This window comes from Falco rusticolus, chromosome 8 (assembly GCF_015220075.1).
Source record: "Falco rusticolus isolate bFalRus1 chromosome 8, bFalRus1.pri, whole genome shotgun sequence".
NCBI lineage: Eukaryota > Metazoa > Chordata > Aves > Falconiformes > Falconidae > Falco > Falco rusticolus.
This window is the reverse complement of record NC_051194.1, coordinates 49,109,659-49,126,134: the sequence shown is the minus strand read 5'-3', so window position 1 is coordinate 49,126,134 and position 16,476 is coordinate 49,109,659. Positions and strand designations below refer to the sequence as shown.

The window sequence follows — 16,476 nt, the reverse complement described above, 5'->3', positions numbered from 1 at the left end:
TGTCATCTTTCTTATGTGTATAAATGCACTCCAAGCCAAACTGCGAAAATGGGAGAAGGAGTTATTGTCACTGGTTCTAGTACAGTTTATTGTTCATTATGCCCTGCTTAGAGATGCATGAAAATAAAATCACGCTGCCAGGTATTGTTCTAAAGTTTCTTCAACAAAATCAAATCTCTCCCTCCCAGGGATCTGTAGGCAGTTGATATGTATACATTATATTGTGTAAACGAAAATTCACCACAACCCCATCCCACATCACATGTCATCTTGCCAAAACAGCTGTGTTTATGCCCTGGCATGATTGCAAAGTATGTCAACCAAAACCTCACAAATGCATCACATTTGGCTTGTGCAGAATTCAGCAAGTCCTCTTCATGTCATAACCCTTTACAGTCCCAACTTATTCTGAAGGAAAATTCCATTCCTCTTTTATTATATATATATATACACATATTAGTTGTTCAACTTCGCCCAAGAATACCAAAAAATGTATTTCTCCTCTGGGATTTCTAGCAAAATGCATTGTCTTTCAGACCCCTCCCATTGTGCCAATACAAACATCTGTGCAGCTACACAACAGACGGGATCAAGAAAATTATCCGGCTGAAAACTGAGCCAGGAAAAATAAATAAATTAAAATACACTTGATTTCTTTCCCCCCCTCCCAACTGGACTAGTCCTTTGCTCTGGTTCAGTAGATGGCCACACAACATGTGGGTGAGGACACAGATGCACAGATAAGTGTCAGGAACTACAAGAGGCAAGATTACCTTTTTCTGCTTAATGAGTGCCTTCAACTACAACTTCAGCATTAATTGATCTGGAAGAGCTTGTAATTACAATGTGACACTAGACACAGTATCTACCAAATCATCATTCCATTATTCACTGTAAAATGCTGAGGGCTTTCTATTCACTTGCTTTCTTCACTCATTTTACCAATGAAATCACAATCCTTCATTTTACGTAGCAATTTCACACAGACAAAAAGGTTAACTGCTGAACTGTTAACATGAGCCACTTTGAAGTGTGCTCATAAAACATCTACTAAGTTAAGGCAGATCTTAAAATTCAAGGTGTGAGTCTATGTAAAAAAAATAGCATTCTTGAATTTGTAGACTGCATGTTTACTAGCCTAATAAACAAAGCACTCACAGGAACCTCGGAATTAAAATCCCTTTGGGACAATTACCAATCAAAAAATAGGCATGCATTTATGAAGATATTAAAAGGCAGCTAGACCAGAATTTGTAACTAAGTCATCGCCAAAGGCACATCAAACAGCAGCTTTCAGTGAGCTGTTTTCCAGAGAACAAACAAATCAACATACAGTAGATTGTCATCAAAACCAAAAGTTGTACAAGATGAGCACCTCAGTCCCTTTCCCTTGTGTGCAACAACGCTCTTGCTCTATACAAATTTATCCTTAATGAGTATCAATTAATAAACTAAATTTACTTTTAATCAACAAAAATAATGATTTCCATTTAGCAGTTTAAGGAAAGTAAAAATTTAAATACAAGGGCTTTTGTATATACAAAACCTAACCTAGATCTGTTTCCACAGGAAAATTTCCTAGTAGTTACACCAGTGATTGCAATTACCTGAGCTTGATGAAAAAAAGAATGAGAACTTTCCTGCTGACTGTCAGGAACAACAACAGCAGCAGCAGCACCAAGTTATTTCATTAAAAGGATCAATTAGAGCAGCCTACCGAGAGAGAACGACAACCAAGAGAGAGCGACAACTGTCCTATCACTCAGAGAATTTAAAGTATTCCTGGAGAAAACACTGTCAACTACACAGCAGGGAACATTCCTCTGCTGGCAGCCAGCAAGCTATGTAAACTGTATGCAAAAACAAAGTCATATATCTCCACCTACCTCTTCCATCTCAAAGGAGTCCTTCTGCTGCAGCATTAGATTCGTTACAGATGGGTTTGCGAGGGGAGCACAGGGGTCTCTACCCGGTGATGGCGCAGGCAGCCTTTGCGTTGCAGTGCTGCAGTTGGATGAACTGGAATCACTGCTGAGGCCTGGTGAGTCCAAAAGACCAGATTCTTCACTTGGTCTATCCTGGGCACTTGCCAAGCTGCTGCTTTGCACATCTGCTGGAGGCACAGTACCCTCTTGCTTACTGTCAGTCCCAGCAGGAAGGTTTGCAGCTTTATTTGTGTCCACAGCATTTGTCTGACTACTGGCTATCTCCTCCTTTACAGTAGCCAAAAAAGAGGGAGAGTCCTTCTTTTTAGGGTATTTTGGTAATTTAGATTCACTTTTATCATCATCTTCCTCACCTCCTGGTTCAGCTGGACTTTTCCCTTTTTCAACGGGTGAAGGAGTCGAGCAGCCACTACCATCAGCTTGCTGTGTGCCACACAGATTGAGCTTTGACAAGGTCTTCATTAACCGACTGGCTGTATTGCTGCGATTCAAAGGGGGAGGGCTGGATGCCTCTTTGCTGGAAGACACTGAATTCATACTACCAATTTTCTGCAAAGGAGTCCCAGAGACTTGAGAATACAAAGAAGAAAAAGCATTGGCCACAGTAGTGAGCACTTCAATCTGACGAAAGCGACCTGCACAAGAAGGAAGCATAAGGCAGAGTTTACCAGGACGTTTGCTGTCAACACATCCCAGACCTGTTGATCCATCTGTACACAGTGGTTTGAATTCTCAGAGACAGCTCTTTCATCATATCTGAAGCGGGAATTTTCATCACAACCTCTGCTCAACCCTCACCCCCAAATCCCCTCCTACTTACATCAAGGGCCCCAAAGGTTGACTGAACACTGCCTAGTTCTCTAACAGAAGAGTGATACCACACAGTATGAAAAAAATGGAAAAACTTTTGCAGGAGGTCTTTACTAAATGCACAGGAACAGTATGGAAAGCTTTCAGAAAGTACAAAAGGGACACAGGTATGCAAGTGCAAGTTAATTTACAAAGTGCTAAGAAGAAAAGGGTTACTTGCATCGCTCTCTCCATCTAAAACTAGAAGAGGACATTTCAGCTGTGCCCTCAATTCAGCAATGCTCATTACTGACCTAACAAAGCTCCTGTCCAAGTCAATAGAAATACTGGCCCAGATTTTAACAACGACAGAAGTAGGTCACTGCTGACAGCTTTCAAAAATCTCACCCGGATACCCAGAACACAAGAAAGAGATGGATATTGCTATTTGTTTCAGTGCTTTAAAGCTACAGCAGAAGACAAGCTTAGGAGCAAGAGACAGGAACGATACAAACCAGCAGGCAGCGTATCTTACAGCATGCCTTTCATTTCCCTCCCCCCCTTTAAACTCCTTCCCCTCACCCCAAGGTGTACAACACTGATGGTCACCTCTTGCCGTATTTAAGACCAAGCAAGAATTTTATTATGGATTTTGAATGGAATTTGTCCTTTAGGCTGTAAAGGGGATTTGCCAGAATACTAGATACATACCTTCTTTTGGGGATGTTTACATAGTTCAAAAACTTCAAAATAAACTCTGCTTCAAAAACATACTTACTTGTTAAAGCAAAATTTGGATTTTCCACTTCCATGCGCTGTATTTGGGCATTCAAAAACACTTTAATATCTATCCCTCTGGCAAATGATGATGAATTAAAAAATCTTGCTGGAATTTTTGAAGCAATATCTGGTTCATCTCGTCCAAACCCAAGGTTATAGAGCACTTCTTCAGGATCTTCTTCATAAAGCTCCAGTAATTCAGAAACACTAGACAAATGAAAAGATGTTTATTATCTACTTGTCTCGTTTTAAGACCGAGTCCCTTCTGTCCAACTGCTAATTCAGCCCCATTGACCCTTTGGTCTATTGAACTTTTGACTCCTACAGCTCAGCCTACTTTAGGAAAAAATTGTGGAGATCTCTGCATCTGAAGTTTTGGTTCCCGTCACCAAAGCCATCAGCCCAGACACATCTCAGATCCAATCTTGCAATTTATAAAGTCAGCCCTTATTCTGCAAAGCTTGGAAAATGTCATTAAAATTTCAGACATTTCTGAAGTTTAGGCTCATTTGTCAGTATTTACTGCAAACCACAGCTGGAAACAAACAGCAGTTTTTCAAGGAACCAAATGAAAATTCCCGTCTTGGCTACTAAATGCAACAATGCACATAAATCAAGCCACATCCATTTAACTGAGGAACAGACCTTCAAAGCATAGTAACTCTTTTACCTTGACCTTCAAAGCATAGCACTCTTTTACCTTGAGACAGTTGCACTGCTTTTTCCAGACCCGGTCGAGTTCATACTTCTCCCTTTCTGGTGGAACTGCAGCCTCCTCTCCTTCGCCAGAACACCATTGCTGTCAACACAAACGGAGAAGACCCCTGCAATAAACCCCTTTCCTTTGGGGAATTGATTCTCTGTCTCAGAGGAGAGCTAAGCCTCCAGCGCTGCTGAATTTCTCTTTTCCCCTGCAGTGCTACCTGGTTTATATTAGCCATGTCATTTATTGAAATACAGTAACAAAAGCAAATCCTGGGATGCCTCAGTAAAAACATACATAGGCAGTAAGGATCTGAAGGCAAATGCAAGCTGAGAAGACAAATCCCTGACCTCCCCTTGCTGCCCCACCCTCCCCAATCCCACCCTCCTCCAGCGAGGAAGCCCAGCCTTGGTGAGCCATCCTGCCTTGCCTTTCCCTGCCTTCCCTGTGCCACTGCCTCCTCCAGCAGGGTCACCTCTCCGTGGCAGGGCCACCTCTCCATGCCTTGGGTACCCAGCTCCCCCTCACCCCCAGGGGCCACTCACCAGCAGCACAAGGCTGTGAGCTGCCCCAGCGGTGGCTGGGGAAGCTGAAGAGGCTTCAGGCTGGAGGAAACAGAGCAAGACAAGCTCCAGCCCAGACTGCTGGCCAGAATCTTTCCCAATCCCAAACTATTTCCTCCCTGAATCTGGAGAAGCCACCTCAGCATTTGGCGGTGACCTGGGCTCAAACATACTGTTACTGCCAGTCCCTCTGGGGGACAAACTTTTCCAGGGTGAATTTTACCATACAAATCTCTCAACACACACACACACACACCCCAGAACCCCTACCATGAAACCAAAGACAGAGGATTCACCTAAAAGCACATTTACAGAGCCTGGCTCAGGAGGAGTAGCAAGAATGCTGCCCACATGGGCTGTGCTGGTATTTGCTCAAGTCTCAACAGGGTTTTAGTTTCAGCACATTTTTTTTAGAAGCTTTCCCTATAAAGCATGGACCCTCTCCTCTCTCAAAGCCTTTTTTTCCCCCATTCCCAAAGGACATCTGCTTTGAAAGGCAAAACTAATTTTCCCTTGAAATTTCTGAAATGGTGAGGGATCAGTGAGGCAAAGAAGGTAAATCATACTAAGTTACTTAGATTTGCCATTTCTCTGTTTTCCCCCTGCTACTCCAAAACCCACATCAGATCTGCTGGAAGAACAAAAATCTGCATTTTTTTTCTGCGTCCCCTTAATGGCTGTTTCTGTGTTATCTGGATCTTCTTCCCTCTCACATAAACAGAAATGAGCAGAAGAGCTTTAGCTCTGAGGTAGCCTCCATGACTTCCACTGCCCCCTCTCCCTCCCATCCTCCAGTATGAATAATCCTCTGAAGTAAACAAACAAACAACAAATATGTTTACCATGTTTCCATTTGGGTATCACTCCGTAGTTGATTAGCTGTAGAGAAACAAAAAGATGTTACATAAAGACCCCTTCAGAATTACACCTCCCACAACCGATACAAAGAGGCAGGCGGTGAGCACATTTACCAATACTCCTGCACAAGCCAGATTTTTCTCTTCCCCTATAAATATGATTGTCAATGGTTTCTAGGACATGGCTGATACAGAGGTGATCTGGTTTACTCAGGCTCTGTTTAAAATAAAATCTCACATGGACACACATTGTCATTTACATATTGCCATTAATCATATTAACTTGAAATTTATCATGGGGCAAACTAGTAATTATGATATAAACCATTTATTCCTTTGCAATTGAATATGCGTTACCAGCTGCAGGGCTGTTCCTGGGTGGGACTGGGAAGAGGAGAAGCAGGCCTGCAACCTGGTAGAGAATGCCAAGAATGCAAGGACAGCAGCTGGCCCCACAGCCAGGTACTGAGACCATATTTGTTAGTCTTTCCATCAGCACAGACTGCTCTCAACGTGGGGCAGGGTCCTGGCTGCCCAAGCTGCGTGACCCATGGACAGCAGCTAGGTGAAGCCTGAGGTGCTGGTGGGACTGGTGGCCGCACTTATAAGTCAAGAGGGCTCTGGAGGGAGGCCGGCCACCAGGTACCAAGCACCTGGTCACCAGCCTCTGACAGGGAAGTCAGCACTTTCTGCAGCTGGACTGGCCCAGCTCCACATGGGAACATCCCAGGCAGCATTATTCTTTCAGAAAATCAACACCCTGTCAAGCCAGAGAGTTGAGCCCCAGTCTTAAATTATGGGCTCCCCAAAGACATGACTCAACATTAACAAACTTGCCCCAGGAGACAGGCAAGGAGCATGCATATGTTATAGTGGCCTTCAGAATCAGCTATGAAAAGAGCAAAGCAATGTCAAATGTGCTGCCAGGAAAACGCTGCACCTCGACTTGCTGCATCAGCAACTTACAGTCAGCAAGTGAGAGCAAAACATGGAAACCTCCACAACCTCTCTCTTGTTTTGAAGAGGCACCACAAAGACACGCAAGTGTATACAAAATGCAGACACATCTGGTTTTTTTTTATATTCTTGCCTATAATATGGAGGTCAGCCTATCTATATGGATTAGCTGGCAACTAGTTTGAACAGCTAAACCACGGGTTTTAACAGCTCTGTAGGGGGGTGGGGTTACAGGACCCTGCCTGATGTCCTCCATACCATTCACACAGGGCTCTGGCTTGTATCTGGGTTCAGGCAGTCATGGGTGCACAAGGGCAGGCCACTCATACCAGCCTCAAAGGGGCTGTCTTGTCTGGCAGGGCACGCAGCCCTGCTCCAAGCTCCTCGGTTGTTCCCTTGCTCTCGAATGGGGTGCAAAGCCCAGCAGAAATACCTGCATCCTTACCCAGGAAAATCAGCCAGCGATTCTATTATTGGGACCTTTATCATCTGAAAAGGAGGGAAACAACCTTCTCCCTAAATAATGCTAAAGGCTCATAAACCCCAGAAATCCTTGGGAATGATAAGGCAAAAAAAATGAAAAGAAAAAAGTGACATGATGTTTTAAAATGTACTGACTCTTGTACTCTTGATCATACACTCAGAGCTTGGATTATCATTACAAAGAAACTTTCCCTATGAAATCTTTGTACTGCAGGCAATCTAACAAGTAGAAAAGACTGTCAGAAAGAAAATTTAATCCTATTTAATCTATTGCAGTAAAGGACTCATTTACTGCTTCTCCATCATTATCAGATCAAGGTCATCAGATCAACTGTTTTCCTTAGAAGCCCTGACTCTTTAAAAATTAAAGACATTTCCTTCCTCCAGGCCCTGTCCCACTACTTTGACACCACTGGCAAGACTGCTGTGGAAAAAAGGGCTTTCTACTATACAAGTTTTGACACTTTGAAAAAGCTATAATTCAAAAATCACTAAAAGCTAAAGTGGGGGAGTGGCTTTGCCTTTTTGTTTTTCTTTTACACTGAGAACAGACATTGTCTTATATCCTCTATCCTCCAGATAACCCCAGGACCCAGGTTGTGAGACTGTCTTTTTGCTATTTTATTTCAAGACGCTGCTGTTAGAACAGGATCCACAGTGCTTTTGTTTGTTTATGAACACTTCTAGCCCATAACCAAGAGATGCTAGAAGTACTTTTCTACAAAGAAGTCCACCATGAACAGCCACATGTCCTTCCCCCTAAAAAGGGGAAGAGAAAGAAATGGCAAGCAGCTAGCGACAGCAAAGTGTGTGTCATGGCTGATCCAAAGTACTTACTCAGCTTTGGGGCTTTTCATTTTCAAAAGCACTTAGCCCTTAATGGGATTGCCTCTTGGCTGACAGAATTTCATTTCTCCTTTCAAAAGCCCGCACATGGCACTCCCAAGGGATTCAGTGGAAGTGGGGCATGCATGGTTGCCAAGAGTAACCCATGGACAAGAAGAGCAAGTAAGAGAAACCACTTTCTCAGAGCCTCAGTGAGTGCTCCAGGCTGTGCTGCCACTGTGGGCATTAAAATGAGAAGGCAGAAGCGAATTCAGGCCTCCCTCTAACCTTCAGGTTAGACCAGAATGTTTAACACTAGCGACAGTCTAATAAACTCAAAAAGGAAATCTTCCTGCATTTTTCTATGTGCTTCATGCTGGGTTTCTGGCCAGCTTTATCAACTAACTGCCTTTGACCAGAGGGAAATGCTGTCTTTCAAAATAAAAATCAGACGACTGAACATAATGTTTTTTTTCTCTAGAAAAAGAGTCATAATCCTGCCACACCCACCTTCGGCTCCCAGGGATAAGTCATCTTCAAAACTTCCTCCATTTCTCACCAGCATGCCTGAAAATGTACAGTTAACAGTTCAACAACTAGAATGCTGCAATGTTTTCTTTCCAACAGCTTAACTACAGATATTAGCAAGACACTTCAGTTGATACAGCAGGATACAACCAGACTGTATTTACAATCCCTGCATTACTCATACAGTAAAGATGCACTAAGAAGTGAGAAGTTACAGTTGAGAACACATAAAAATTATTTTTAAAAAGAACAACTACAACACCGCTTTAGTTTTGCCCTCAGAATCATCCCTGAGTCAACCTGCAAGCCAATTAATTGCAAGTGGGAACCTGGAGGTACCACCCAACACATCTGTGCCTTCTGCTGCTACATTATCTATCCTCCAGACATCTTACCAGGGTGATCCAGAGTCTAAACCCAGCATAGGCATTCCCCTTGCTCTCCCTGTACTGGATTAAGAGTTGAAGCAAAGATTCCAGGCCCAGCAAGTAATTCCTCTGCACCCTGTCACTACCTGCACATTCTCGCTGTACTTTGAACTTCAGTATTTGGACCTGCTCAGATAGTAAAATTTTCAGGTGTGGCAAGCAGAGTTATTAGTGGCAGAGACTGCCTAATGCTCACCCTCTCAGAAAGGAAATTACAACATGCCCATTCTGCACATTTTTGGGGATGTTTTTTAGGGCTTTAACTAAACTCTCCAGAAAGACTTATTCAAAATCTTTTCCCCCTTCTCCAGCTTCTCAGGCACAATTGCTTTACATAGAGAGTAACTCAGCGACACCAACTAGGCTGTGGTTTGTGCCACCGCTAAAGAGTGAGGTCTCAGGCGAACATCTACAAAAGCACAGTTCCCAGCAAAAGAGATTTTAGTAGGTAAAGCCTTTCCTTACCCTTCAACAGAGGATTGCTTTGCTCATCCAGGGAGGCTCCCAGAGGCGTTCTGAAACCACAGAAGAGATTAATACTACTTTAAAAACTTGCTGCTTCATGTCCTTCCTTACAGTGTGTAACGAGCGTGTGATAACAGCAGTTGTCCCTCCCTCCGCCCCCAGAAAGCACAAACATCTGAGGACTGGCAATAACTTCCTAAACAATCCCCAGCCCTCTGAACAAATACTCCTTGTAGGGAAAAACAACGAAACAGGTTAATAATAACTGCAATGCTCAAACACCAGGCACCAGCACAGCTTCAGGGTCAGCAGCCCTCTGTTGAGGAAAATCATGGGCTTCTCAGAAAAACACCCAGAAAAAATGAGCATGGGGTTTTGGATGGACTAATTCAATCTTATTTATATGACAAAAACTGTTGCCATTTTTCTACACATTTAAAACTTCTTGGAGAAAGGGGTGAAAAGCTGTATTTGGTGATCAGGACCAAGATAAAACCCTTGACAGCTATGTTAGCTGTCACTTGCTAGTTCTGATACTTGATAGACTCTTTATGTCGGCTCTTATTTGGACGACCCCTCCTATTGCTGCTCCCTGAAGGGCAGGGGATTTGCTGAACCTCGTGGTGCTCAGAAGGAGCAGCAGAAACTGCACGAACAGCAGGTCTCTAGGTTCACACACCTTGTCTCTGAGACACGTTTAGCCAAAGGCCTGTCACTATTAAGTAACGCAGCATTAATTCTCAAAGCCCAAAACAAATTCAGAGATATAATACTCATAAAGAAGGGGAAAGCAAATGATTTACATGCCTATATTATGTAAGTTTCATTTGGGTCCTTAATTAGACAAACATATAAACCTGCCCAAAGACCTGAAAGTAAACAGTGCTCTGATACAGTATTTGTTTTGGTGCCATGGCCAAATTAAGCAAGGGAAGTTTGCATCTGCTTTCTAACAGACCTTACACTTCACAACCTTATTTTTCTTTCCTCTCTGAAAAGAGTTTATTCTTTCCATGTGTGGCCTTCTGATAGGAAACAAGCTCACTTCAATGTATCTTTCATGAAGCTAAGCAAAGCCCTGCCACGGTGAGACACCAAGGCAAACAGCCAGAGCATCCAGGTGCACAACTGTGTTTCGAGTGACAGGAGAGACTCTGCCCAGGCCCAGATCTCCCAGGTTTCTGTGTCCCTGTTCTGTGAAAGTTTGAAAAAACTTAGGGCATATTGTCTAAACCTGTCACGCTACAACAAGCCTTATGTTCTGAAGTAGTAACTATGCCAGTTGTTTACTCTGTGGCTTTGATGGGTGCGCTCCCATCTTTCTCCCTCTCCTTCCCTGGTGGCTACTTCAACGTCTCTACCTTTTCGATGCAGAAACTTGCTGGCAGTGACTTTGACAGCCAAGGCCACTGCTGCACACACCACCTGGCAGAAAATGGTAAAAGCAACCATCAAAGCTATCATTTTCCTTCAGAAATTAAGTCCATCACCTCTACAGCATGTTAGCAGCTACCAGAAAAGCAGCCCTGTCAACCACCCATCTGCTGTCCTGCTTGCACTGCTGCACACAAGCACAGCTGCCTTATACCCCCTGTCTTTTAATAACTTGCATTTAATAACTAGACACAATATGAGTTTAAAGGAGTGACAAGTAGCTGCACAAAAATCGTCCTGGACAACAGCACGAACAGCTCTGCCTTTCCATGCCAGGCTGTTTTTCACCAGCAAGGCCCATGAGCTCCATCTCAGCCCCGTGCACTCAGGCAGGGTCGGGCTGGGGGGACCCTTCACTTGCTGGGCCCTCAGGATGAGGTCTCCTAGCCGAAGGTGCAGAACGGCAGGTCCCCAGCACATCCCTGCAGCCTTTGTGTGGCAGCTGGGGAGGAGCAGCATGGGGAGGCCAACAGCAACCCAAGGGCAGCCAGCAAAGAGCAAAGAGCTAGTAAATGGGTGTGTGTCAGGATCAAGGGATCCTACGGTTTTCCATTTGCGTTCACTCATTTATTGTTGTATTTTAACATACATGGCAATAACTTCTCTCAATATTGGTCTACAAAAGAACAACCAGAACTCTTGATGTCCACATTACCATGGGAGGTAGGCACTGAGCAGGTAAGAGGACCATGCACAGCCTCAGGGCTTCCTCTCATCCCAGAGGTTTCTTTACTCAGCTACCTGTTGTGGTAGGGTGATCTTCAGGAATGGGACAAGGGTTTTGCACTGTGCTGTGAAAGTGTTTAGATTTCAGCTTTTAAAGCCTTAATTGGGCAGAGGCCATGTTTATTTTAAACTTAAAGCAAAAAATCTCTTCTTTCTGAGGCATTTCAAGAACTCACTTCCTGCACATCTACAGGAGATGGCTCCTAAATACCTCCCGCATCCCCTGTATTACTAGCAGAATCTAAATATACTCAATCAAAATAGCACAAGTCACCACAGAGTCGACAAAAATTTCTTCTTTTCTATCAATATAATACAAACACTTGTGTTTCCTGTCTTAGCTTTACAGTAGTTACAACGAGAAACCTTTGTAAGCTTTCTTATTACTTCAAAATGCCTTTACAAGGTACCAGGCAGAGAGCAAAAAATGCCTTTCTCAAAGGCATGTGATTCCCAAAACATGAATGAAACAGAAACTTTGGGTAGCATCCGACACTTCTTAAGCCTCCACAATTCTTATCACAGTATGACACATACTTGCTTTTTTGTTTCTTTTGCTGTGATCATTTTTTAAAAAAAAACTAAAAACCTGCGTCTACCAAGTTAAATAGCATGGGATATTAAGAACCTTCCTCTCTCCTCCAAAGTAGATGTGAAACAGAGATGCCAAGTAATAAGAGCCCTAGACCTCTAACATGAGTATCAAGGGACAGCTAGTAATTCTTTTTATCCATATTATAACACTGTGGATGCTTTTGGAAACAAACAAAGGAATAAATCTTATAAGCTGATCTATTTATGCAGTAGGTTGATACTAAGTTTTTTTGTGCTGCTGCCAACTCAAACCAGAAAATGAGATTTTTAAAGTGCCAATTTTCTTCTGATGTACAACTCACAAAAGCTTATAGAATCTCAGACAAAATGGGAAGGACTGCTTTTAAAAAATATGTAACAAAGAAAATACTTTATTTTCCTAACTGAATGTTCACTTGTAGCAATGGTTATATTTTTACAACAGAGCTTTGTAGCAATCAAAGCTCCACAGCAAAAAGTGTTATCAAACAAGTAAGAATTTTCAAGGACAACAACTGTAAATTTCACAACTTTTTTTTTCAAGTATTCTTTTTTGAACAACACACTATAGTATCTGTAGGGCTATTCTGTCCTCTGTTGACACTGTCCACTTTTCCTATATACATTGTTATCAAGAAACAATCAGTTCAGGGTTTTTATACATACAAACATTTCGTAACATTGCAAGTTGAATAATCATTTTACTGCACACACTAGCTACTGCTCACATGTGTATTAGATACAAAGAAACGAAACCGTTCTGCAGTTATAAAATGCAAGGACTTGTGCACCACTGCAGGCAGCTGGGACCGCACCTCCCAGATACGAACCGTATATGAATGCACTCTGCACGTTACGGAGTCAGAGGCTAACTCTGGTCTGAATAGCTTGGTTACTTTAAGAGATCTTTAAAAAAACCACAGATTTTATCTTTCTGAGGAGAACACAAGATTCTTCTGAAAAGATCTGCAACAGTAAATAGTTAATACTTTAAAAGACTTCTGTGAAGGGCCACAATAGGTTTCACAAACACTTATTAACTAAATTTGCATCTCCGTATTAGCGAAAGGGTAAACTTGTGCTCTGTTGCCTTGTGTGTAAAATACAGAAATACCATGTAAAATAAAACACCCATATTTGGGGAATCAACTGCCAGAGATGCAAACATATTTCATAGAAGCATTTGGTGCCAGTTTTAACAACAGATACTTACCAGAGCACAGGAATAAAACTGCAAGCTTTGCGTTACTACTCAAGATTTGTGACCATCCATTAGATGTTCACATTGTCAGTTTGCAGGTTTGTGCTATGGAAATGGTAATGATCATAGGGCCAGGGAAGATTCTAGACAGAAATCCTGCAGATACGGAGATAAGTGGCACTGCAGCATTAGGAGGAATTTCTCCCTCAGGGGCCTCTTCCCCCTCCACTACACTTTTTTCCCTCCCCACTCAAAAAATATTTCTAACAACATACTGAATTCATAACACTTATTTTTAAGGATATATTTTGCCAGACCAACAGGACACCAGATTTCAGGTAAAGTTAGAAAAAATCCTCTCCCATTCTGGCATTCTGGAAGAAAGGTCTGTCAGGTCTTAATATCACATTTTTGGGATACAGTACAACTTCAAGCCTCTTGCTGCCAACACGACCTCCAAGGTACAGCCTGTAAAGATCCAAGGAAAACTATACCAAGGACCCTGTAGTTATAAAGGAACATGCGCTTCGGTTACGGGAGTAAGCTCAGTGATCTGCTTACTGGATCAAAGATCACAAAGGCACGGCTAACGGAGAGATAAATTTTCATCCTAATGTAGCTGCTTCTAAAAGAAGGAAGCCAGAAACCTTCAGTAGGGGAGGTCTCGAAACATCATTGTTAGTTAGTGGAAAGCTAATTGTTAGCTTTTCCCCATCAGCTCTGGCTCCAAAGGCTGCCTGGATTGAACGGAGAAAAAGACAGGACAAAAGCAGCTGCTACTGGATGTAGCATTTATGCTTTTACGTGACTGAGGATGAAGAAAGAGTAATGTCATCAGCCTGTTCCAAACAGCAGGGAAGTATTTTGTAACAGAAACATGGAATAGATACAAGTCTCAGGCTAAGGGTGGCAGGACACGGAGAGACACTTGGATAAATCAAGTTAGCCTAAATCGTGCCATCACTCCTGAAGAAGCACAGAGGCCACTGCCGCGGGGGCACCGTTGCTTTAGCTCTGCAGCAACAACCAGGCAGGGCAGCAGGGGAGGCTTTAAACTGGAACCCCTCGGTGACAAACTGAGCCGAACAGCGCTGTCTGCCTGACCCTTAGCGGCTGAAGAGCTTCAGCCTCGTTAACGAGGCCAAGGGGAGAAAAGGTGCCAGCGCCAGCTCTCCCCCGGCCGCCCCTACGTGCGCTCCTGCTCCACCCGTGACCCCGGCCGGCGGTATGGCCCCCACCGAGCCGACGGGGGCTTCTTGTCCACGAAGGGTCGCGACAGCGCCCGCGGCAAACGCGGCCCCGGCGCGCCGAGGTGCCCGCTAACCGGCGGGAGGGGAGGCGGGCGAGGCTTCCCGCCCTCCGCGACACGGCGCCGCCCGGCCCGCGCCCCGCTGGGGAACGGCGGCCGCGGGGCCCGGCCCCACCGCAGCGACCCGCCGGCGGGAGCCGGAACGGGGCGGCGGGGGCAGGCCCGGCGGGAGCACCCACCTGCAGTCCTTCAGCCATATCGCGATCTTCTCGTTGGGAACGCTGCGGCCTGAGGGCAGAGCAGGAGAGAAGAGCCGCCCGTCAGCAAGAGCCCGCCCGGCGGGGCCGGCCCCCCGCGGCCGCCCCCGCTGCCGCCCCGCGGGGGTCCCGGCGGTCCCAGCGGCCCGCGGGCTGCCGCCCCCCGAAACCCACCTGCTTCTGCGGCCAGCGGCAGCTCTCCGCCGGCGAGGTCCTCCTCCTCCTCCTCCTCTTCCTCCTCTTCTTCCTCCTCCTCCTCGCCGCGGGCTAGCGCCGCCGCCGCTGCCGAGAGATCCTCCGCTTCCGACGCCTGCCAGGAGTCCCGGCTCTTGGCCCAGGCCTTCCTCTTCTGGGTGGCCCCCTGCCACTCCTCCGCCGCCGGGGGCTCCTCCATCGGGACGGCGGCGCCGGCGGGGGGCTTCACGCCGGGAGGCGAGTGCCGGAGAGAGCCAGCCTGCCGGGGGAGGGAAAGGGGAGCCGAGCCGTCCCGTCCCGTCCCGTCCCTCCGTCCGGGGGCCGCGATCGGGGACGGGCCGCCGGGGGGCGCGGGGCCGCCGTCGGCGCAGCCCTGCGGGAGCGCTGCCGCCCCGCCCCGCGCTCACGCCCCCACCCCGGCCCGCCCCCAGACCCACTCACCGCCGCCCCCCGGCTTCCCCCGGACGGCTGCTCCCAGCCCCGCAGGTGCCCGCAGCGGCCCTGCCGCCGGGCCCGCCCGGCTACCGCCACCGCTGTCCGGGGCGCAGCGGGAGGGCAAGGGGCTAGGCTGTGGTGGGCTCGGCTCGGCCCGGCCCGGCCCGGCGCCCTGCCCGCGGCTACTCACATATCGCGCCGCGGGGCGGCGGCGGCGGAGGCTGCGCCCGCCCGGGCTGCGGACGGCGGCGGCTGCGACTTCCTCATACCGCTGCGGGGAGAAAACTCGGCGGCCACGTGACGGCAGCGGGGCCGGCGGCAGCTCGCCTCCTGCCGGGCCGCCCGCACCGGCCCGCGGCCGCCTCGGGGCAGGGGCGCGGGGGCCGGGGACCGGGCTGGCCGGGGCCGGGGCCCGGGCCCGCGGAGAGTCCCCCACGCCGGGCCTGGCAGGGCGCCGGGGCGCTCCGTGGCCGGGCCCGGCCGGCCGGCTGCGTGCGGGCAGATGGTACCAGCCCAAAACAGATGCGTAGCCGGCGGGAGGGCGCCTGTGACACTTTTTCCTCAGGGAATGGGAGTGCGGGGCGAGCGGCGGCGGAGAGGGCGGCCAGCCTGGCCGGGCACGCACTGCTGTGTGCCTCGTTTTCAGGGGCGTGAATCAGTTAAGCCTCTGCTCGGGCACAGGCAGTGTCTGCGGGGACACTGGCGGCGCCAAACAAGGCCCCTTGCAATCTGAGATGCACTTGGAGCCTTTATCGTCGGCTGCAGGAGGTACTCGAGCAACCAGAATCCATGAAAAACCCAGCAAAAGACAAGGCCCCGTGTCTGGGAAGGTGTCACACAACAGGCCGCTGTCACTCTCGGGGGTCTCACAGGCTGTTTCCTGCTTGCCCACTGAGATGGCCAGCTGAGGCCTCTGCAGCGAGAGCCCGGTGCCACCCTGCCTTGGCTACACCCAACCTGGCGGCGGCCATGGCCGAGACAGCCCCAGGGGTGCTGAGGGGCTGCTCCGCGCCAGTCCTGGGGCACAGGGCCCTGCCTCTGCCCTGCCTGGGGTCAGGCTGTCACCTCCCCGCCACTGCCCA

At 47.2% G+C, this 16,476-nt stretch overlaps 1 protein-coding gene across 1 annotated transcript in view; it reads right to left on the bottom strand.

Annotated features, from left to right (window-relative positions):
* Positions 1-15,707, bottom strand: part of ITPRID2 (ITPR interacting domain containing 2) — a 42,642-nt gene extending 26,935 nt beyond the window's left edge. The window contains exons 1-9 of the mRNA XM_037397442.1: positions 15,585-15,707; positions 14,939-15,218; positions 14,747-14,795; positions 9,325-9,374; positions 8,414-8,470; positions 5,624-5,660; positions 4,216-4,314; positions 3,514-3,722; positions 1,887-2,581 (exon numbers count right to left, since the gene is read on the bottom strand). Of these exons, the coding sequence (XP_037253339.1) occupies positions 1,887-2,581; positions 3,514-3,722; positions 4,216-4,314; positions 5,624-5,660; positions 8,414-8,470; positions 9,325-9,374; positions 14,747-14,795; positions 14,939-15,158 (1,416 nt within the window). The 5' untranslated portion in view covers positions 15,159-15,218; positions 15,585-15,707. The remainder of the gene's footprint in view (positions 1-1,886; positions 2,582-3,513; positions 3,723-4,215; positions 4,315-5,623; positions 5,661-8,413; positions 8,471-9,324; positions 9,375-14,746; positions 14,796-14,938; positions 15,219-15,584) is intronic.
* Positions 15,708-16,476: the final 769 nt, after the last annotated feature.